This window comes from Grammomys surdaster, unplaced genomic scaffold, assembly GCF_004785775.1.
Source record: "Grammomys surdaster isolate TR1022 unplaced genomic scaffold, NIH_TR_1.0 243, whole genome shotgun sequence".
In the NCBI taxonomy this organism is placed as follows: Eukaryota; Metazoa; Chordata; class Mammalia; order Rodentia; family Muridae; genus Grammomys; species Grammomys surdaster.
The window spans coordinates 5,861,897-5,885,587 of NW_021604688.1; the positions used below are offsets into that span (position 1 = coordinate 5,861,897).

The 23,691-nt window shown below is 38.6% G+C and overlaps 1 protein-coding gene and 1 pseudogene across 1 annotated transcript in view; one reads left to right on the top strand and one right to left on the bottom strand.

Annotated features, from left to right (window-relative positions):
• LOC114627175 (protein hinderin-like) overlaps positions 1 to 13,721 on the top strand; it is a 31,625-nt gene extending 17,904 nt beyond the window's left edge. The window contains exon 5 of the mRNA XM_028774874.1: positions 13,540 to 13,721. Within this exon, the coding sequence (XP_028630707.1) occupies positions 13,540 to 13,711 (172 nt within the window). The 3' untranslated portion in view covers positions 13,712 to 13,721. The remainder of the gene's footprint in view (positions 1 to 13,539) is intronic.
• An 8,163-nt stretch (positions 13,722 to 21,884) lies between these two features.
• LOC114627176 lies at positions 21,885 to 22,890 on the bottom strand (annotated as a pseudogene).
• Between the last annotated feature and the right edge of the window lie 801 nt (positions 22,891 to 23,691).

The window sequence follows — 23,691 nt, forward strand, 5'->3', positions numbered from 1 at the left end:
TTGACTTTTTCCCCCAGTACCAGCTTTTTGTTGAATGTATTTTCATCCCCTTATGTTTCTGTTCTCTATTTCATTGATTTTTTTTTAATTCTCTCATCCGTGTTATGTCCTTCCTTCTCATTGCTTTGTACTTACTTTGCTCATCTTTCCCTTTGCTCTTACAGTGAGAGCTTAGAGACCATGTGTATCTTAGTGTGAGCAGTGAATACTGCCAGCCCCTGTGTCAGTGTGCCTTCTCTGTCCCCACATGCCGAACGTGTTGTCATTTCCTTCAGATCTGTGCATTCTTCATAATTCCCTTTGATACTTCACATTGTACCACTTCCAGCAGCTTAATGATTTTTCTATTATTTTTTCCTTTTTCAATTCCTACTTTTGTGGTGGGGGAGCACCTTTGTGGAGGCAGGGGGAGAGGGGATGGGATAGGGCGTTTCAGAGAGCAAACAGGTAAGGGGGGATAACGTTTGAAATGTAAATAAGCAAAATAACCAATAACAAAGTTTAAAAATTCCTACTTTTGTTCTCTAATGGTCAAATAACTCCTAAAAACACTGTTTCGAGGTTTGATAGTCTAGAATGTGTCGTTCCTGGTGAACGTCCTGTAATGGTAACTTTTAGTTTGCGGTGAGGAGCTCTCTGCCTTTGTTTTGTTTTCTTGGTGTCTTTGTTTGGTCATCTTGCATGTAGCTAATGTCTCATCTTGGTTGTTACTCCTTGTACTGAAGAGAAACTTTCCTCAGTGTGCTAGTTTCTCAGTGTGCTAGAGCTGTTTCTCTTTGCAGTCCACAAGCCCCTTTCCATGGACGCACTCTTTTCCCTGTTTTTCCAGCACACTGGTGGTTCTGGCTACTCTCAGCCTTTGTTTTCCTTTCTCCTGTCTGGTTTTCTTTGTATTGATCTTTTCTTACTGTTTGAAAGTTCTCTTTCCTCTGCTTAGGCCTTGGTTTTATGCCAGGCCATTCCTGGGGAGTGTATCCTCCTCACTCACCTCAAGCTCTGTCATTGCACAATAGCCTGTGCTTTCTTGATGCCTGTGTTCTCATACAGGGCTGTCCACTGAGTTTTTGTCCTTCTTAGCTCTTTATGGTCTGATACTCTGTTTCAGGTTAATATATTAACACTGTGCTGATTCCTTATTGGCTATGCTTTGTTAGCATCTCCCTTAAAACCCTGCATAAGTCTCCCATCATGCCTGGGATCTGAGTCAACACTGCTCACCATTATCTCCTAGTTCATCTCACTTTATTTAGGCCCTAGTATAGCATGCTTGGCTAGCTATCTCCCCATGATACTCTTGTCTTGCCCCAGTCCCCACCTCCTACTAGGCCTCTTTGTGAGTACTCTTCTACACTTACCTCCCTGGGCACTGGTCCCCTGCTCCGAGCAACCTCTCTGTACAGATGCCATCTTTCTACTATTTAGATTCTGACTGTCCCCAATTCTCCTCATTATTCAACAAGAAAATAAAAAGTAAAATAGGAAATGGAAGCTCAAACTTTATTCTGAAGAGAAAAAAAAATTTGTTCTTTATAAGGAGGATGTTTAAATGCAGTTGCTTATTCATGAAAAAACTTTGCTTTATAAGTCACATCATATAAAGTAAGGCAAAATCTGCTGCTTTTGTGTTTTGCTTGCCTTGTCTAGTATATCGTTTTTTAAAATCAATAGGCTCAATTTTGATTAAATAGAGAATAACGACGGAGTATTAATAGAAAGTGTTAGGCAAGGTTTTAAAAGCTATCCTAATTTGTATCTGAAAAGAAAAATTTGCCATGAAGGATTACATTTACCTTGTATAAGGTCAAACCAAATGGAGAAAAGTGCCAGAAGCATTAAGAAAATGATGTATTTCTGTGACATATTTAAGTACACCTACTTAAGCTTCGGCTCAAATGCAAATCTTTTGGCATTGTTTAAGGCAACGCGTCACTGAGACTGCTTGGCACCCACCACAGGCCATTGGCAGCATACTTTCAGAAGGATGTAGAATTCAGTAGCTCTCAGCAAACCTACAGAACAAGTACTTTTCTTTCTTTCAGTTAGACTGTTTTTTATATATATATATATTCCACAATGCTAACTTATTTTTAAAATATTTCTTTTGATATTTAAAGTGTCTTTACAAGAGCTATTCCCAAGAGCTGCATCTCTCCTTTTTCTGAAATAGGGTCTTGATTTGGGTAATGTTATGTGGGAAATGTACTTGTATCTTGGACAGAGCTCTATAGAGGATCTGTATGGGGAGCCTCCTGTTTCATATCTGTACTGATGCTCTACAACAAGAGCTTAGAGAATGTCCACGTATTTGCCTTCGTTCGCCTATAACATGTACAGGGGAGCAATTGTAACTGGATCTTGTATATATGTGTAAAAAGCAGAAAGAGAGAGTGAGATTTAAGTATTGAGGAAAGACAGAGTGTAGGTAAAAGGTATGCCTTGTGAAAGAGAATATAAAGCTAATTGTTTTCTAATTTTAACACTGAGAGCTTTTTACAATGTTGTGGTAGGTTAGACCTTAAAAGTGTAATTGATGTTGAATCTAAGGCAGAGTTGCACAGCTTCAAAAGGGCTTTTCTAGCTGTGTCAGTGTTCACTGAGACATAGAGACGTGCGTCTGGGCAAATGCTTGCTTGCATACTTAGATTGTTGTGGCTGTGTGATGTTTTTCATTTTCAGATTTTTTTGCACTAAAATTATTTTTAGTTACAAAAACATAAAAAAGGAAAGATGTCTAAGATACATATATGAATAAATGATATAAAATTTACTGTTGACATAATAGATAAAAAATGAATTTATTCAAGTATAACAAGTAAGGATAATAGTGCTAATAAGAGGGTATGGCATGCCTCATGTACTAAATATCAAAGCATTGTGGTACACACGTTTGATCCAGCACTAGGTAAAGCAGAATTAGGTAGATCTCTGAGGGCAGCCTGTTCTACAGAGTGAGACCTTGTGTCAAGAAAAGAAAAATCATATTGGGGAAAATATCAGAAAATTTAGGAGCCTTACATATTCTTTTATGATGTAGCAAATGTAAGAAGTTTCAGCTCTCATAAAAACCTACTGGTATTATTCCTAGAGAAGTTTGAAATTTATTTATTAGACAGGACAGATAAATAAAATACATCCCTTACTCATAGTGAATATGAGTGAGGAAAACTGTGCTAGCAGGTAAGAAAACAAATAGACTTTGAAATCTCCGCTATTAAGTGTATGGGTGCACTTCCTTAATAATCTACATATATTTAGGGAACTTTCCCACTTGTGGTAACAGCACTTATAATGTTAATATACAGGGGTAAAACAAACTTTAGAGGCTAATGGAGAATGCAACAAAGAGAACTTACAGTGTTGTGAATTATGTTGCTTTTGGAAGAATATACTAAGGGATGGGTTTACATGGTTTCAAGTAAATGGAGGGGCTTCCTGCGGTTTCTAGTACTGAGTTACATGTGCAAAAGGGTAAGTAGAATATTGTCTGAGCTTTCTCTAGAAGGAATTAGGGTAGAGAAAATTCTTGTGCAGGTACTGAAGTATAGAACTTCAGAAAGTCTTTCACAGTAGCATTAGTGAATTGTTTGCATGGATGGTAAAAGCAGCACCATTTATAGACCTGAACAGTGAATAGCTTTGCAAAACATTATAGGTTTAGCTGAAAGATGGTAACAGTCCTCTGTGTGCATCTCCTTGTTTACTGGTGCCTTTTAGGTGGCAATGGGGTCTGTGCACTAATAGCTGTCAGCTTTATTTTTGTAGGAAAATATGTTTCTGCATGTTAAAATAATTCTAGTCACATTTGCAGTTCTGGCTGAGGATGAACTTTATTCTAGAGCAATCTCAAAACCCTCCTGTGTCTTGTCTTGTCTCCACTGTCGGTTCATGCACTGTTCCCAAGAGACTGCTTGTGCCATAACTCATTTGAGGACAAGTTCCTTTTCAGGCCCAGATACTGTAATTTTTCCCAGAGGACAATTTGCTAGTTCTACTTGGTATTTCTGAGATGGAAATAAGAAAACCCCATTAGTTTCAAATTGTAAATTGAGTAGTAGATCATTATTTCATTTTCTCCTTTAAAAAAACATTGATTTTTAACCATTAGGTAAGAATTAAATGAACATGCCTTGCAATAGGAATATTAGATTTTAATTTTTCAGCTACTTAAGAGTTTTTACTTCCTTTTTAAAGCTTTTATGGACTATTTTGGGACTAGGAGGTAGTCTTTTAATTAATTACATAGAAAATTTCAAGAAAAGATGGACCTTTAACTTCATGTAGATAGAAAGCCATTGAACTTTATTGGGATTGTATAGATTGTATGGGATTGTATGTCCAACAGTTTATATTCATAAATTCCATTTTAGATGTATATTCTAAGATCTGCTACTCAAAGAATGTTTTGACTAATTACTGTGCCTTTAATAGTCTTTCATGTAGTCTGACCAGACTCTGCCTCCCACACAAAGTTAGTTTTTCTGTAATAAGTACTTATGCCATTTTGTGTGTCATTCACATACAGCCATGAGTAGACAATTTCTTCACTTGGATGGATTTGTTCAGACTCATGCTCGACCCACATTTTGGTTAGGAAAAATTGAGAGATTGTCACTAAAGTCCATCGATACACACACATATCCTAAGCATTTAGTCTTTTCTTAGTTTCAGCTTCATGCATATTGTCCATGTGCTTATTATTCTCCACCATAATTCATTTTGTATTCATTTTGTATACCTGCCATAACAAATTCGGATTGTACAGACCTGAAATAAGCGGGAGGGAAGAAAAGTCACTGATACACAAAGGAAGCAACAAAGCAGTTTTTCAGAAGTCCAAAGGAGCACTTGTTCAGTTTGCTGCCTCAGAATTGCAACTGTGAGTTTCTTGAATTACGACATTTGAGAACTAAGTATTCTCAAGTTAAAACTTTAGAAGATAATGTCTTTATTCCTACCCTATTAAATTGATTATAAAATAATTATTGATAATTCAGTGTATGTTGTCCTTAAGCCTTTGTTAAAGGCATTCTTATACTTAAATTTTTAAAAGTTTTGAAGTATTTTAATAATATAAGACAACAAGGCTATTTAGATATGCTTCAGTAATGTATGTTAGCTTCTGCAGAGGTCAAAAATTCCATCTTTTTTTACTTTATAGTATATTTTTTCTCTCCAATTTAAATTTACTGGGAATTATGCCAATATTAAAATGATCTGCTTAATTAAAATTTCATATTTTTAGTTTTTATTTTATGTGTATTGGTGTTTTGCTGACATGTGTGTCTATATCAGGGTGCTGGGTCCCCTGGAACTAGTTATGGACAGTTGTGAGCTGCCATGTGGTTGCTGGGAATGGAACCTAGGTCCTCTGGAAGAGCAGCCAGTGCTCTTAACTACTGAGCCATCTCTCCATCCCCATTAAAACTGCATATTAAGTGGGAAAAATTAAAACTACTTCCTCTCCCTCTTCATTCTATACATTTTTACACATTTTCTATTAAAGGGATACGGTGGACAACATCAGAAATTTATAACCGATACAGTTGTATTAGTGAAACTGCATCCCTTAATTATAGCTTAACAGTGTTATTTCCTTAAATTGCTTATCTGTTTGTCTGTCTGTCTATTCACTCACCCATCTGACGTTCTGATTCAGGGTTTCACTGTGTTGTCACTTATCACATCCTTTTAGTGTTCTCCAGTTAGTGACTGTATTCAGTCCTTCTCGACCTTGTTATTTTTAAAGAGGAGCAATCAAATATTTTGTAGAATTTTCCTCAATATGGACTTGTCGGTTTTCTCTTAGTAAGATTCAAATTCTACATTTATAGCAAGAATATGAAAGAAGTAATGTGACTTTCACTGACCATGATTGAGGTGGAAATTTACTGCTCTAGGTTTCTCCATTGTGAAGTTGGGTTTTCCCTTTTATAATTAGTAAATATTATAGTTCTATGGGATATTATCAAATAGTAGTCAATGTTTTGTCATTAAACTTGTTCTAGCTTTGGAAATGGAAAAGAAATGTTAGGAAAATAAGTGCAAAACAAGTAGGTAAGCACATGTGAGTACATTATTAAGTCTAATGACTTAAAGGATGTTGTTTCTCCTCTTACAATAATAAAAATGTGGAACAAACTGAATACACACAACATTAGAATAGAGCTGAGATTGCAGAGTAACCAACTAACACAAGACTAAAAGAGACCTGTGATGTAAGGGAAAGGCAGCAGTAAGCACTAGAGTACCTGGACTACCTGGGTTAGCTAATGTGGGAGATTGCTGAAGTCCAAGTGTGGACAGGTAAGAGTGGGATGCCCTGGGATAGGAAATGCAGGGGAAGCTTTTGTTCATCGGCTCTATTTGGCAGGAAACTGATTTCTCTTGGTGCAGTGTTGGAGGGGAACCAGCACTTGCCATGAGGATGACAGGGAGGTTCTCTATCTTTGTTTGGTAAAACAAAACACATTTTCAGGAAAAGAATATATAATTCTTAAAATCCTTCTGACTTGGTGGGAGTGAGTCACAAAACTGAATGGAGGGAAGAGTTTACATGCTGGTCTCCAGATTATTGACAGAAGGCAAGAATACTTCACAGACTCCGGTTGATAGAGACAGCTTAGTATAAGCATTATCACAGTAACAACCAAAAGTACCATAATGCAGACCAACTACCTAGTGTATAGAAAACTTAGAGACTCGTCAGGCCCAGAAAGCATAAAGCTGAATGTAGGACAGACATTGAGAAGCACCATCTGGTCTACCTTAAGTAAAGTTTTGTTTAGAGGAATTTTGTGCCTATGGTGCACTGAGGACCAAAGAAATAACAGCAAATCTTGAGGCAGGCTATTGATAAAACCAATAGAATCTAAGCCAAGGAAAAGTCTGCTTAGTTCTGAGCATTGGAATATATTCATCTTGTTTGTTGAGGTATCCAAGATATTCAGACATCAGTAAACTATGATACACAAGAGAAAGCAGAAATATGAGAGACAGTAACAGAAGCAGATGCAGTTAGGACGCACAGGCTGCAGAACAAGCTGATGAGGAATTTAAAACAATTGATTAGCACATTTAAAATCTGTGTTCTCTCTGGGTGCCCAATGTATTATAACAAAATATGTCAGCTTAAAATACTGATAAGTTTCTTGGAGACTTTGCTGTTTGAAGATATTTTGAGCCAAAACATTAATCTCTTAACATATCTTTTTTGTTTATGTTGAGATAAAAACTTTAACTTTTTTAAAGCTTCAACAAAAGTTTAAACTTTGCCTTTATGTATAAAAGAATGGAACTTATCATGGTTACATTTTAAAAATACATTTCAGCGTATTTAATATAGATCCCTAATGTTTCTTATAAAATAATGTTACCAGGATATAAAAACATTGATTCTATCTGGTCTGCATATATTTTCTTTTCTTCCATTAACCTCCAGTCAGCTTCCAATAGAGAGAGTTGTAGTTGACAGTCTTGCCTTGTTCCAGAGGTACAAAGCCAGAAGCAAATTGTTCTTTTAGTTCATCCTTATAGGTAGATGACCATAAGGAATTTTTTTGCAGGTGTTCTTTATTGGATTGGAGGAATAGTTTTTTTAGTACTAGGTTGCTGAGAGGTTTCTTTATGTAGATTGGTTTTAACAATTGTCTTTCCTAGTCTTACAGATGAGCATATAAAATTTCATATTTGTTTATGTGGGTTAATTTTAAAAACTTTTATTTATGCATAGTTGTGTGTCTATGTATGCATGCCGTGTGAGTGTAGGTGCTAACAGGGGCCAAAAGAAGGCATCGAATCTCCAGGAGCTATAACAGTGCTTCCCAGCCTTCCAGTGCTGATGCAGTTTGTCATCCTCAACCATAAAATCATTTGTTGCTATTTTTGCATGTTGTTAACATTATAACTATAATTTTATAAATCATAATGTAAGTATCTGATTTGCAAGATGCCTGTTATGTGAACCTCAACTGGGTGGTGACTCACAGGTTGTAGACCACTGATCTAGAGTCTTGGTTGTGAGCTACTTGACGTAGGAGCTGGGAACTGAAGGGGATCTTCTCAAAGAGCAGCATGCACTTTCAACTGCCGAGCCCTTACCCACCCCTTTGTTCATCATAGATGAGGTCTTGTGCTCAGACTGGCCTGAGACTCACTGTATAGCTGAGAAAGTCCTAAAAACTCCTGATTTTTCTGTCAGTTACTGTTATTTATTGTATAGGGCTTGTACTTTTCTTTGTAGATTTTTTAAAAAGATCTAGATAAATATGACAACCATGAATAAATACAAATTTTTCTTTTTTTCATAATGTGTATCTTTGTACTTCTTTAGTCTAATTTTTTTTGAAAATTTCATATAGGCATACTGAGTTTTCATCATCCCACTTTTTAACTTCTCTTATATCGCCTATTCACTCTCAAATTCATGATCTTTTCTTTATTAATGTTATACATAATGTTATACATATGTGCATGTATGCATACAAATATATACATATGTATGGATTTATTTAGTGTTGAATATATATTTGTCTAAGGCTGGCCGCTTGGCGTCAGATAACTTATTACCCCTGCTTCCTTCTTGAGTCCATTTACTTGAATATGTTTTTTCATCCTTTTACTCTGAGGTGATGTCTATTCTTGATAAGGTCTGTTTCTTGGATGCAGCGGAAGGATGCATCCTGTTTTTGAATCTCGTCTTTTATTGGGGAATTGAGATCCTTTGTATTGGGAATTATCAAAGAGCAGTGTTTGTTGATTTCCATTATTTTGTGTGTTGCATGCTCCCAACACCACCTATTTGCTTGTCTCTTCTTGTTTCCTGTGTTTTCTTGGGTGTGGTTAACTTTTTCAGGTTGAATTTTTTCTCCTAGTGCCTTTTAAACATATACAAATTGCTTAAGTTTGGTTTTATTATGGAACATCTTTTTTCTATTGTGATTGAAAGTTTTTCTGGGTACAGTGGTCTGGGCTGTCACATGTGGTCTCTTAAAATTTGTAGAACATCTGTCTAAGCCCTTCTTGGCTTTTAGAGTCTCCATTGAGAAGTCTAACAGGTCTGTCTTTATAAGTTACTTGGTGTTTTTCCTTACAGCTTTTTCATATTCTTTTGCTGTTTTGTATGTTTAATGTTTTGATTATTATTTATAGTGGAAATTTATTTCTTTTATGGTCCAGTCTATTTGATGTTCTGTATACTTTCTGTATACATTGATGTTCTATATACATTGATAAGCAACCCCTTCTTTAAGTTAGAGAAATTTCTTCTATGATTTTGTTGAAAATATTTTCTATACCCTTAACATGGGTTTTCTCTCCTTCCTCTATTCCTGTTACTTGTAGGTTGAGTCTTTTCACAGTGTTCCAGATTTCTTGCATAATCTGTGCCTCGATTATTTAAGATTTAACATTTTGTTTGACCAAGATATCCATTTCTACTACCTTGTCTTCCATGGCTGAGATTCTCTCTTTATTGTCTTGCACTCTGTTAGTTGGTGAGGCTTATCTCTGAGGTTTTTGTTTGACTTTTCTGAAGCTTTCATTTTCAGTTTAGTCTCTGTTAGGATTTCTTTAGTGATTCTATTTCTACCTTCATGTCTTAAATTGATTCATCATTTCATTCCACTGTTTGGTTTTGTTTTCATAGACTTCATTATAGGGCTTATTTATATCCTCTTTATGGTTCTTGAACATATTCAGAATTCCTTTTTTAAAGTCCTTGTCTTGTGCTTCAGCTATATTGCATTTCTGTGGGACTACTGCAGTAGAATTACTGGGCTCTTTCTAGTAGAGGCATATGGTATTGGTTGTTGTTGTTTGTGTTTTTGCAGTAGTGTGTAGGCATCTGGGGTTAGGGTGATTGAGGTGTTTCCAAGTATTTGGCTTAGTTAGTGTTACTGTTACTATTGTAATGATGAAACATCACAACAAAAGCAACCTGGGGAGGAGAGGATTATTTGATTTATACTTCCATATCACTGTTCATCATTGAAGAAAGTCAGGACTAGAACTCAAACAGAGGGGAAACTTGAAAGCAGAGGCTGATGTAGAAGCCATGGAGGAGTGATGTTTGTTGGCTTGCTCAGCCTGTTTTCTCATAGGACCCCAGGATCTTATAGAAACTCAGAAAAAGTACCACTCACCCACAATGGACTGAGCCCTCTGGCACCAATCACTAATTAAGAAAATGCCCTATAGCTGGATCTTATGGAAGCATTTTTTCAGTTGAGGTTCCCTCCTTTCAGGTAACTCTAGTCAAGTTTACATAATACTAGCCAGCACAGGGTTGATATCTGTCCTGTCTTTGATGGATGGGTGTTCCTTTCCTTCCATCCATGGAAAGATCCATGGATGGTTTCTCTTGCCCTCTCTTGATCTTAGGAAAGTATAGTGATAGTGTCTTGCCTGATACTACTACTACAACCAGTGGGTGGCATAGAGATATAGATGTGGGCTAGGTGAAAATGCTGAGAACGGCTTCAAGAAAGAGCAAAGGAGATGCTATCCACACCAAGAGATAGAGTCCCAGGGAGTTGGAGGTTCCTATAAATTATAGTGAGGGAGAGGATAACCTGGAAAGATGGGAGTGAAGGTTCTAGTGGGATCTGGAGTCTGAGCCAAGAATTAGAGTTGACATGTGAGAATGGGTACCTGTAAGCAAGTTGTTATTGGGCTGAGGGTGAAAATGGAGAGATTGTAATGGAGAACAGGAAGGATGGTGTAAATCATCTACCTGAGTCCCTGCCTGGTGTGGTCATTGGTAGTCTCAGATAGAAAGTATTTCTAGGGCCTACCCCAAAGGGATTGGAATGAGTTAGAAGGGAGTGGTCCATAGGAAGGAGAAAAGCTGGGTCCATACCAATGTTCTTTGTGTCTCCAAGGAATGGAGGCAGGATGGAAAGGCAAGCCCTTTCAAGCAGACCACTGTAGGGCTAGAGGTCAGACTGTAATTCCAGATTGTAATAGAGGACAAGAAGAGAGTAAAAATTGTCTGCCAGAGTCTAGATCTGGAGTCCCAGGTACAGAGTGCTTTTAGGTATTGGTGGCTGGCACAAAGGAATGGGAATGAGCTAGAATGGAAGACCAAGAGAGTCCAGGGGAATTGGAAAGCTTGGTCTACCACTTGTTTGAGTCCCCATGGAACAGAGATAGTGTCTCAAGTTCATTCTTGTCAATATGATTTACATATTTAATCCCTAATCTTATCTAATCTTTTATTCCTACAGTATCTGACAGAATACCAAGAATACCAGCCATAGTCAAAGCCATATATTTCTCTGGAAAATATTAGTTATATTAAAATATTAATATATGTGACTGTGAAAGGATGTGTTCATCACTGAGACATCATGACCATGGCATGATGATGATTCTTATTTAATCGTTTTTTACAGTCCAGTCATTATGCCCCTTCCTGGTCCACCCTCCAACAGTTCCTCATCCCATTCCTCCTCCCCCCTACCCCCCAACCCACCTCCAAGAGGATGTCCCCACCTCGCACACACCACCAGACCTCCCCGCTCCCTGGAGCCTTAAGTCTTTTGAGGGTTACATGCTTCTTCTCTCAGAGGCTAGACCACGAAGTCCTCTACTGTGTGTTGGGAGCCTTATATCAGTATGTATGCTGCCTGGTTGATGGCTCAGTGTCTGAGAGATATTGGGGGTCCAGGTTAGTTGAGACTGCTGGTCTTCCTATTGGTCGTCCTCCTCCTCAACATCTTCCAGCTTTTCCCTAATTCAACCACAGGGGTCCCTGGCTTCTGTCTATTGGTTGGGTGCAAATATCTGCATCTGGCTCTTTCAGATGCTTGTTGGGCCTCTCAGAGGGCCTCCATGCTAACTAGGCTCCTGTCTGTAACCACAACATAGCACTTGTAATAATGTCAGGCCTTGGTGCCTCCCCTTGAGATGCTTCCCAAGTTGGGCCTGTCATTGGACCTCCTTTCCCTCAGTCTCTTCTCCTTTTTTTGTCCCTGTAGTTCTTTAGACAGGGACAATTCTGGGTCAGAGTTTTTGACTCTGGGATGGCAATCCCCTTCCTCCACTTGATGCCCTGTCTTTCTACTGGAGGTGAACTCTACAAGTTCCCTCTTCCCACTGTTGGACATTTCATCTAAGGTCCCTCCCTCTGAGTCCTGAGTGTCTCTCACCTTCCAGGTCTCTGGTACATGCTAGAGGGTTCCCCCACCTCCTAACCTCCCAAGGTTGCCTGTTTCCATTCTTTCTGCTGGCCCTCAGGACTTCACTCCTGATTCTCCCCACCACCAGTACCTGATCATGTTCTCTTGTCCCCTCTCTGTCCCTACTCCTACCCAGATCCCTCCCTCACTCCGCCCCTCTCCCCTGTGATTGTTTTCTTCTTCCTCCCAAGTGGGATTGTGGCATCCTCACTTGGGCCCTTCAGCTTGTTAACCTTTTTAAATTCTGTGAATCTTTTTAGAGTTTTTCTAAATCTTTTTAAACTTATTTTTTAATTTTTGTTTTTTATATACATTAAATCCTGATCACAGTTTTCTGTATCTCTACTCCTCTCAGTTCTCCCTGCCCCACATATCCACTCTTTCTCTGTTTCCCCAAGGAAACTCTTAGAAGAGAAAAACATCTAATTGGGAGCTTGCTTACAGTTCAGAGGTTTAGTCCATTATCATCATGGTAGAGGCGCGGCAGCATCCATGGCACTGGAGCAGTAGCTAAGAGCTCCATCCCGATCCATAGGCAGCGAGAAAGCCCACCCCCAGTGATGCACTTTCTCCCTCACCCACTCCAGCAATGCCACACTCCCTAATTTTTCTTAGATAGTGCCATTCCCTGATTTCTAAGCATTCCAATATATAAGCCTGCGGGGGACCATTCTTATTCAAACTACCACAGAGGGCTTTTTATATTAAAACATAAGATTATCTTACAGAGGAATGTAAGCTATGCAATAATATTTAAAGTAAAATACAAGATTTCAAGAGGAGTTCATTCCTTCTGGCACCATTGCTAGTCCTGTTACTTAGCTCTAAGTGTCTTTTCATGTTAAGAGGAGAGTTTATGGGCATTTGGGGGAAGTCATCTGAAGAGTCAATAATTGATGATGGTGGTAAATTTTTTATGCATAAGCTATTGTTTTCCTTCCCAAGAATTAATAAGCCAGCACTGGGCATGCAGTCCTCGGCCGAGCTTCCATCCTTATGATGCCAGCTTAGCTGTTTACTTCACTAGATTATCCCTTTGTTGACTGACCTACTGTCTACTCTATGTGAGATGGAGACTGGGATCTTTTATTGTTACTTTGTGCTTTGACATTGCTTCAACAAAAAAAATGTAGACTATGATTCTAAATGTTTTCTTATAAATATCTTTTAAAATTTGGAGCATAGATATTGCAAAGTTGAAGAAGAGTGTCTTATGAAAGAGTAAACGAAAACCACAGGACCTCCCTGAGAATCCTGTGTGCCTTTGTGGAAATGTAGTTTGGATGAGCTGCAGCTTTAGACATGTGGCTTTTTCTGATGGACTTTATATTTTTTGTTCATTTTGGGGGGTATTTCTTTTTAGAGTAAGTGAAGAAAAGGAGGTAACAGAGGAACGACTGAAAACTGAGCAGGAGTCCTTTGAGAAGAAGATCCGGCAGTTGGAAGAACAGAATGAACTGATCATCAAAGAAAGGGAAGATATCCTTTTGAAAGTTTCTTTCATTTTATGTCCAGCAGATTTCACTCTTTTATGAGGAAACTAAAATCCAGAGAAATATTTGTTATACTTTATAACAGAGAATACATCTGCATGTGTTACCATTTCTAGGCAGTCAGAAAGACATTCAGTAGCATGTGCTATTGCTTCCTTTGTGCTTGATAAGGCCACCTAGCTGCTCTGCTGCTGTTACTATACTGATTTGTCAACTAAGAAATCTGGGCATTACAAAAGATGTTGGGTCTTTATTAATTCCTGCCCCACTACTGTAATGGAGTCTTAACCTCCTCTTACTTAGATTTCTTTCTAGGTAAAGCTTAAACAGTTCAAAGGTATCCTGCTCTGTTATAAACACTAGAATGAAAGAGAACAATCTAGAAGCTACACCATACCAGATTACAGAATATGTAGGTCTTGTAGTTGATAAATGCTTGCATTAGCATAAAACCAATTAACAATGTCATAGAACAGAAAGCTTTGCAATTTAGAATTAGAAAGGTGTGTGTGTGTGTGTGTTTGCATGTGCATGTAATATACATAGTGCATTGTTTGTATGAAAATAAAGTTAAAAACATTTTTTTAAGATTTACTTTTTGTTTAAATCATGTGTATCTACAATGGAGCTTTGTGTGACAGCAAGGCCCATGGAAGACAGAGAAAGGATCCCTTAGAGCTGGAGTTAGAGTTGTTTTTTAGCCACTCCAAATGGTGCTAAGTACCTCTGAAAGAGCAGGAAGTACTCCTCTGTGGGTGTCCTTTCGTTAACTGATGAGGGCAGTGGGAGCAGAAAGGACAAGGGAGAGGGGTAGAGTTGGAAGCCCTGTGAGTACATACTGTGAACGACCATACTCAGACCAGCTATCAGGAGGTGGATCAACTGTACAAGGGGTGAGTCAAAGTTTATAAGGTTTTTGGAGGACTGAGGGTAGGAACATCTAGGATGGACAAAGGACATTGGCTGAGGGCTTATGGTACCAAAACTACTTCATTACCACGTGGAAGCACATTAGGAATCTCAGGTGCTGGCTGAACAGGTTCTTATTAGGAGAAAGGAAATTGATCTTATAATCTAATTGAGGCTATGTGACATTCCTCAGGTAGAAGCATATGCAGGGCTTAGAATTTCCAAGACAAGGTCAGAGATGGAGAAGCCCTGCCAATGAAGGGAGTCTCCCATACTGAGCTGATCCCAGAGGCTATCCAAGCTATGTTGTACGTGGACCTTAATTACCAGAGTTTTTCCATACTCCTAACTACTGAATCATTTCTGTAGCTCCTATACAAAGTTATTAAAATTTAAAAGTTGTTACTTAGAAGGATGTATGAATTAAAATAACCATATTGTGGACTTTCTTTTGGATCAGTAGAATTACATAATAACATAGATGGAAGGGAGATCCAGCTGAGCAGAATAGGATGGATCTGCCAGCAAAACTAGTGTGTGAGTGCTTGAACACTGTCCTATTGGCAGTACATTACTAACTTGGTGGTTATTATTTCAAAGATCCCGCAAGTAATAGACATGGTCTTGCATTGACAATAATCCTGTATTTTTTAAAAAATGCGAAAAACCTGATCATAATGATAAATTAACTAGCTTAAAAATCACAAGAATGTAACTTTAAAAAATGAGTTCTGAATGTCTGTTTTTCAAATAGTGGAAGCACATGGTAAAAAATTAATACAGTTTAAATTTTTGCTTTTGATTGCAAATTATAAGGATTATTTATTGACTCCACAGTAGTAAAAAATAAATTAGCTTCTTTCTATTCTCTCTGTCTCTGACTTTGACCTCTGTTTCTCTCTGACTCTTTGTGTCTTTTTCTCAGTTTCTCTGTCTCTCTGTCTCTGTCTTTCTGTTTTTTTCTCGGTCTCTGCCTCTCTTTCTGTCTGATTCTCTGTCCCTCCACTATATAGTGTCTGAATAATCATCTTGGCTTCTGGCTTGTTTTGGCTTCATTGTTCTAAGAATGTCAGCCCTCAGGTCAGAGACCGTGTTCTACTGTTTTGCTTTCCATGTCAGAGAAATGCTATTTACTGAAAATTCACAATACACTTCGGCTAGCTTGTACATTATAAGAATAATAGTTTAGAAATTGAATGAAAAGTGTATTTAAAGGGTCTATTTTTCACATAAAAACTGTCATGATTTGGGGGTTTAAAGTTATCAGTGTTGGTCGCTTTACAGTTCTAGCTTCTAATGGCTACTCCAGTTCAAAGGACCACATTTGAATTAGGGCAGGAAGAAAACAGACCAGAGGTCTTGGCCACTGTAAGCCCTCTCCATTTAAAAAGAAAAGAATGTTCTGTATGTATCCTGTCATTTCCTCACCTGATAGTCTTGTATCATTACTGTTATTATGTGGCTTTGCTATCCTCAAAGGAGGCTGAGCAAGTAAGTGAGCAGTTTGTCTGACATGGAGAGTTAGCAAGCAGTGAAAGAGAAGGAGACTGAGTTAGCCTCCAACTCTGGTACAAAATTAGGGAATACAGAACTCAGTTTTATATGAAGAGAAAGTGTTGATATTTTGATCTTCTGGGACAAAAAAGTTATATAGCATGTAATGAATAAGTTAAGGAAAAAGGGTAAGAGAGATAGATATTAGACAATTTGAAAGGTTGGACAGCTACAGTAAGTCCATGTTTGTATAGTATTATACTTAGAAATTTTTGTACCTTCCCAGGAGAAGGTAGAGTATAATTTTAGCCAGCAATAGTGACATAGTACTCTATGCAGAGTGATGTTTTTCAGTGCTGAAGCTGTATAAAGTCATCATGCCCATGAATGGTTTCTTCTGGAAAGCAAAGTGTTAGGATAGCCCAAATGTCTTGTAGTAGCACACAGTATTTAGGGTTTTCCTAAGACTTAGCTCAAAACTCAATATTACTTCTGTGGGCCAAGTCCAGTACAATAGCAACCAAATCTAGCTGTGTCTCTTATGCATTGTCTTTGGTGACTTTTATGCTCTAGGTTTCATACATAGTTGCAACAAAGACCCTGGGATTCACTTAGCCTAAAACATTCATTATCTGACCCTCTACAGAGGAAGAGAAGGACATACATGAGGTCATACGGTCATACATGAGATTTGGATCTGCTTCAGATACAGTAAGCAGGGAGATGGTATAAGCATTTATTTTGAACTGTGAAGGAGGATGGAAGTAAATGCTGGTATTGGCAACAATTAAGATGGATTAGTTGATGTAATCCCTTTAAGGCATTTTAAATCACAAATGATAGGTCATGTTTCTAGAAGTTTATTGTCCAAAGGGAGAAAGAAATAATACAAACAATGATACTCAGGATTTTGTTACAAGTATATTGCACAGGTACAAATCTCCTTAAGAGAATAAACCTGTCAGTGGTTAATATAGATGATTTTACAGTACATAAAACTCCATAAAACTTCAAAACATAAAATGAGCTTGTAATTTGAAACAATATAATTTTAACTACAGATACATTTACCTTTCACACATGAATGGTTCAGGCTCATCTACACTGAATCAGATAATCTCAGTTCATTTTAAAGTTTATTTCTATGTAATGCACTATAACAATGAATTATAGTTTGGGACATTTTTAAGGTATGTTATACCAAATTAGTTTTTTTAAAGGTCTAATAACTGATTAATTCTACAGACTCATTTCTTAGTGGAAAAGGAAAATATTTTACATGTTTGCATAGGGATAGGGCGGTCTTTGAACAGGAAATGCTATGCCTCAAGTTCCCTTTTCAGTGCCGCATGGTCTCTTGAATCTTGTGGAACTTTGGCCTGCCTTTGTGTGAAAGGAGAGAGAATCTCACACTTAAAGAGTAATTTGCCCAACATCTCTAATTCTGATACATATAGGCATTTGAATATTATAACTTGTAATAGATGTAATTTTTAGAAAAGTTTAATTAATATTTGAACTCGTATTTCTAGAGAATGACTTAGATCGATGGCATTAGTAAAAGCTTGTAGAAGGAAAGTGAAGTCTTATATCTGGTAGCATCACTGAAGGGTGAAGAAACAGGTCTGAAGTACAGTTCATGGTAGAGTAAAAACATCTTTGTTTTGCATTGACTACAAAAGATGGGTACTGAATGGTATTGTCATCACTCCCCTCACTGGGTGTTTGTGTGTGTGTGTGTGTGTTTGCACACGCTGCACACATATATATGGTGCATTTGTCCCTGCAAATATGCTTATATATATGGAGGCACCACAGGTAAAGGTCAGGTGTTTTCTTTAATCTCTGTCTACCTTCTTTTCTGGAATAGTCTGTCACAGAACTTGAAACTAGATTTGTCTAGACAACCAGGCCAGTGAGCTCAGGGCTGTGCCGGTTCCCACCTACCCACTACTGAGATTATAGTTCATGCCTTTGACAAGCCTGCTGGAGATTTGAACTCAGGTTGTGATGCCATTTCAGCAAACACTTTTCCCAGCATCTGTCCTCCACTGCTTATAAAATTGGAGATTGGGTTCAGGACCTCCGTAGGGGGGATGATATTTAGAAAACTGAGCTTGGTCCGGCTTGTTCCCGGGAAGCCACCATGTTCTCGCTGCTCTTCAGCTCTGACTGGGGCTACACCTAGCTAGCTAGACGCACAGGCCCTGGCACCTATGAGATGCCAGCATGGGGGATGGCTCTGCCAATCCCCCATGCTGTCTCCACAAAGCTTGGCTGAACCCCAGACAATATCTGTCATCCTCACAGTACCTGGTAGAAATGAGACTCTTAAAACTTAATGATTATCTAAAGGATTTATATATTTAGAAATGGCTCAATCAACAAGATGCCCACACAATTAGAGTTGTTACCCAATGTCTAACCTTTTGATAGAAGTTGCTACGCAGGACAGCTTTTGACCCATCCTTGGTTCTCCATGGCTGATAGCCTCCTTTTTCTCCTCCACTTCCTCTATTTCTCTCCCAGCTCTACCTCCTCTTCTATTGCCTAATCACTGAGCTCCACTGCGAATACAATGTAGCAGAATGCGCATCCTGCTAGAGACCTCAGCAACTGCTGTACCACTGAGCCGTATCTCTACCCTGAAGTTACTGAACCTTTGAGTCTTTTTTTTTTTTTTTTGTATCTAGTGATGCCTCCTTTGCAGGCTTGTTGGAACATGAACTTTTCTATTTATCATGTCTGTAAAGTGTCTAACCAGGCTCTGTAGTAGTTACTGACTAAAAGATGAAATTTATCTTGTGAGCTGTGCTGAGAGCATGTGGGAGGGGGATGATTGGTCACTTTGTTTTCCATTCCTCTGCCTTTCTTCACCAGGGTTTGGGTGGTTTTTATTCTATTATACAAGTGCTTGGGCTGCTTCTAAGCTCTATGGAGGGGAGATTATCTGGTATCTGTTGGTTGCTCACTGAAGAAAACCAAGAATATTTTGTTGTTAGTGGTTTTCTTTCTTTTTTCTTTTCTTTTTTTTTTTTTTTTTGAGGAGTGTGTTTGTCTATTTGAGCTTCTTTTTTTATTGCTGCATCAGAAACCAAGTACTTCCCATCCATTTTTAGAAATATTATTCTCTTAACATTTCATATGTATCATTTATTTTGTTCATAGCCACCCCTTTATTTCCTTCAATTTCTCCAATGCTTCCTCAGGATACATCTTGCTTCCAGCTTTGTGCTCTGTGTGTGTGTGTGTGTGTGTATGTTTGTGTGTGTGTGTGTGTATGTTTGTGTGTGTGTGTGTGTGTGTGTGTGTGTGTGTGTGTGACATGTTGATTCTGTTTAATGCTGCTTATGTTATACATGGGTGTGTGGTCATCCACTGAGACAGATGCCGCTGGTCATCCTCTAAAGAAAAGCATCTAACTCTTCCCCAGCAGTCTTCAACTGCAGTAACCTCAAGAGTAGGGCCCCGGGAGCTCCTCTGTGTGGGTAACTACTGCTCCTATGAATTCATCTGTTCAGCAGCCACATCAGGCCCAAGGAATGACATTTTAGAACATTCCCATTCATTGTTCTTTCTGTTCTTCATTTTATCCACCCCCTCCTCCACTATGAGCCCTGAACCAGGTGTGGGAGCTGTTGGTACATAGCTGAGGAATCGATATCACTTATTCTTAGTTATTTGATCAGCTATGATCACCCATACCCTTTTGTGGCCTCCAAAGGCCCTGCCTCTATGCACATGCAAACATACATACATATGTACATACATACATACATACATACATACATACATACAATGAATCTTTATAAAGATTTTTGCAATTTAAAGAAAATTGCTGTAGTAGGGACTGTGTTGCTTGATGCCATTTTGGTTGTTGCATGATGCTGTGTCAAACTGGTAGGTTTGGGGCCATAGTGTTATCGTATACTGTTATGGAAAGTCATTGTAAATCAGAATAACAGAATAATTTTTGCTATTAATTTTGTGAGGAGACAATCCCACTTCAGGAGAAAAACTGATTGTTACTGGTTGGTTACTTTCATTGTTCTCTTAGTTATTAGCCATGTGGAAGATTATTTCTTAGGCTAATCTTATAGTTCAGTAGACAGAAAGAATACTTACCTAGTTTATACAAAGTCCTATATTCAATCCCTGACACAAATAGATAAATAAGATTATTTTCTTAAATTGTATAGCTACAAATGCTAACTACACGGTGAAGGAAAGTATTTGTAAAAATAAAGTAATTATATTAATTTATCTGACATACTTCCTTTCAGTTGACCCTGGGTTGGGTAAGTTACTATGTTATAGCACGCTACCTTTACACTTTTTTTTTTTTAATTTTTCTGAAACTAATCCAGGAAATAATAAAAATGTACTCCTCCACTATCCTGTTCACCTATGTGTGTACTTTCCTTATGAGAGAGTTCTCAATGCTGCCATATGGGTAATAAATTCATTGCTTTGTATCTGTACATTTAATCCCATCACAGCTTAGAAAGAAAAAAATTAAATGTAAATAGAACTGCAGTGAGAATACTGAAAGTGACAGAAGAGGTGATAGGAAAACTTCTAAAAACACATGAACATGGGGGATGCCAGTAGTCTAGACAGAGTGCTGTCTGCCTGGATGGAGTGCACAGACATTAGTATTAAAGGAAGCAATGATGTAACGGTTTTCATGGTTCTGAAGCATCAAGATAACACTGTGTAAGCTTCTGTTCTTTTTACTACTTCTGTCAGTAAAAAACATTACTTTTTTATGTTCCCGTCATGTACTTTCTCATACTTGGTCATCTTTGTGACAACCTGAGGAGTTATGTAAGCAGATGTTTTTATTCTCCTGGCCTGGAGAAATAACTGGAGTAATATATAAGAGACAAAATACACTCTGACCCCAGTGCCCACTGTCTTCATTATGCTAAAGTCTTTCAGCGCTGATGGGCACAATAGTAGTAACCCCTCTGTCATACCAACTGCTTCACACTGAACATGACTTTATAAACATAGGTAATATGTATTTATAGTGCTGTGTACCTGAAACATTTTAACTCATGTTTATGTTTAGAGTACAGAAGGGAAGTCCTGTTGTATGGATTCTTGTGTTTTGGCCTTTCCCTTCAGTTCTTCCTACCCGCACCCCCATGACATATTCTGAGCCCATTGTCCTTTTCAGGATCCCTCACTCACAACATTCCTTCATGGTTGTAGCATTCTGTTTTCCCCTTTCCTTCTCCCTCTTGCTCCAGCCCTGCTCGTTCCTCAAGAAGTATTGATATTATCTCTTCTGTGAAAGTAGTACAATTTTACACTAAAACCATCTGGCCTTGGTTTGTTTTTTGTTTTTTTGTTTGTTTGTTTTTTGGTTTTTTGTTTTTGGTTGAGAGACTTTTAATGACTGCTTCTATTTTTTTAGGAGTTATAGGAGTGTATAAATAGTTTACCTGATCTTGATTTATCTTTGGTAAGTGGTATCTGTCTAGAAAATTGTCCATTTCATTAAGATTTTCCAGTTAGTGGAGTACAGGCTTTTCAAGTAAGACCTAATTATTCTTTGAATTTCCTCAGTGTCTGTTGTTATATCTCCCTTTTCATTTCTGATTTTTTTTGGGGGGGGTGCAGCAAACGTTTACTGGTGGTATTTTAGAGAGTAAGGAGGGCTCCCTAGGCCCCCTCCTGTTGTTATGGGGGTCTGGGAAGGAAATTATGAGGGAGATGCTCAGTGTTGGGGACAGAGACTCCTCAGCAACCGAGGGCCTTGCTCTTGCTCTCAGTGTCCTTGCTGGCACAGGTGGTCCAGGGTCTCTTACTCCTTGGAGGCCATGTAGGCCATGAGGTCCACGACTGTAGCCATATTCATTGTCATACCAGGAAATGAGCTTTACGAAATTGTCATTGAGAGTAATGCCAGCCCCAGCATCAAAGGTGGAAGAGTGGGAGTTGCTGTTGAAGTCACAGGAGACAACCTTGTCCTCAGTGTAGCCCAGGATGCCCTTCAGTGGGCCCTCAGATGCCTGCTTCACCACCTTCTTGATGTCATCATACTTGGCAGGTTTCTCCAGGTGACATGTCAGATCCACAATGGATACATTGAGGGTAGGACCACGGAAGGCCATGCCAGTGAGCTTCCCGTTCAGCTCTGGGATGACCTTGCCCATAGCTTTGGCAGCACCAGCGAATGCAGGGATGATGCTCTGGGCATTCCCACAGCCATCACACCACAGCTTTCCAGAGGGGCCATCCACAGTCTTCTGAGTGGCAGTGATGGCATGGACCATGGTCATAAGCCCTTCCATGATGCCAAAGTTGTCATGGATAACCTTGGCCAGGGGAGCTAAGCAGTTGGTGGTGCAGGATGCATTGCTGACAATCCTGAGTGAGTTGTCATATTTCTCATGGTTCACACCCATCACAAACATGGGGGCATCAGCAGAAGGGGCAGAGATGATGACCCTTTTGGCTCTACACTTCAAGTGGGCCCCAGCCTTCTCGATGGTGGTGAAGATGCCAGTAGACTCCATGACATACTCAGCACCAGCATCACCCCATTTGATGTTAGCAGGATCTCACTCCTGGAAGATGGTGATGGGCTTCCCATTGATGACAAGCTTCCCATTCTCAGCCTTGACTGTTCCATTGAATTTGCCATGGGTGGAGTCATACTAGAACATGTAGACCATGTAGTTGAGGTCAGTGAAGGGGTTGTTGATGACAACAATCTCCACTTTTCCAGATGCAGAGCAGAATTCAGCCCTGGTAACCAGGTGCCCAATATGGCCAAATCCGTTCACACTGACCTTCACCATTTTGTCTATGGGATGAGGCTGGCACTGCACAAGAAGATGCTGCGATCTCGGAACAGAGAGGAGCAGAGAGCCCTGATTTTTTTTTTTTAATTTGGATACTATCTCTGTCTTTTGGGTAGTTTGGCTAAAGGTTTGTCTACCTTGTTGGTTTTCTCAAAGAACCAGCTCTTACTTTGTTGATTCTTTGTATTGATTTCTTTGTTTCTAAACTACTTGATTTCAACCCTGGTTTTCAATTATTTCCTGTTTTCTATTCCTCTTTGGTGTACTTGGTTCTTTTTTTTTTTTCCTAGATCCTTCAGGTATAGTTTTAAATTGCTAGTATAAAAACTTGTTTTTATAGAGGCACTTAATGCTATGAACTTCCCTCTTAGGACTGCTTTCATTTTGTACCAAAAATGTGGGTATGTTGTGCCTTCGTTTTCATTGAATTCTAGAAAGGCTTTAATTATTTCTTCCCTGACCCAGGGATCATTGAGTATTGAGTTAGTTAGTTTCCATGAGTGTGTAGGTTTTCAGGTGTTTCTGTTGTTATTGAAGTCTAGCTTTAATCCATGGTGTTCTGATAAGATACAAGGTGTTATTTCAATTCTCTTGTATCTATTGAGGCTTGCTTTGTGACCTGACTATATGCTCAGTTTTAGAGAAGGATCCATGAGGTGCTGAGAAGAAGGTATATTCTTTTGTGTTTGGGTGAAATATTCTATTCATGTCTGTTAGGACCATTTAATTCATAATGTCTGCTAGTTTTACTATTTCTCTTTTTAAGTTTTGTCTGGATGCCCTGTCAGTTGGTTAAGTAGGTGT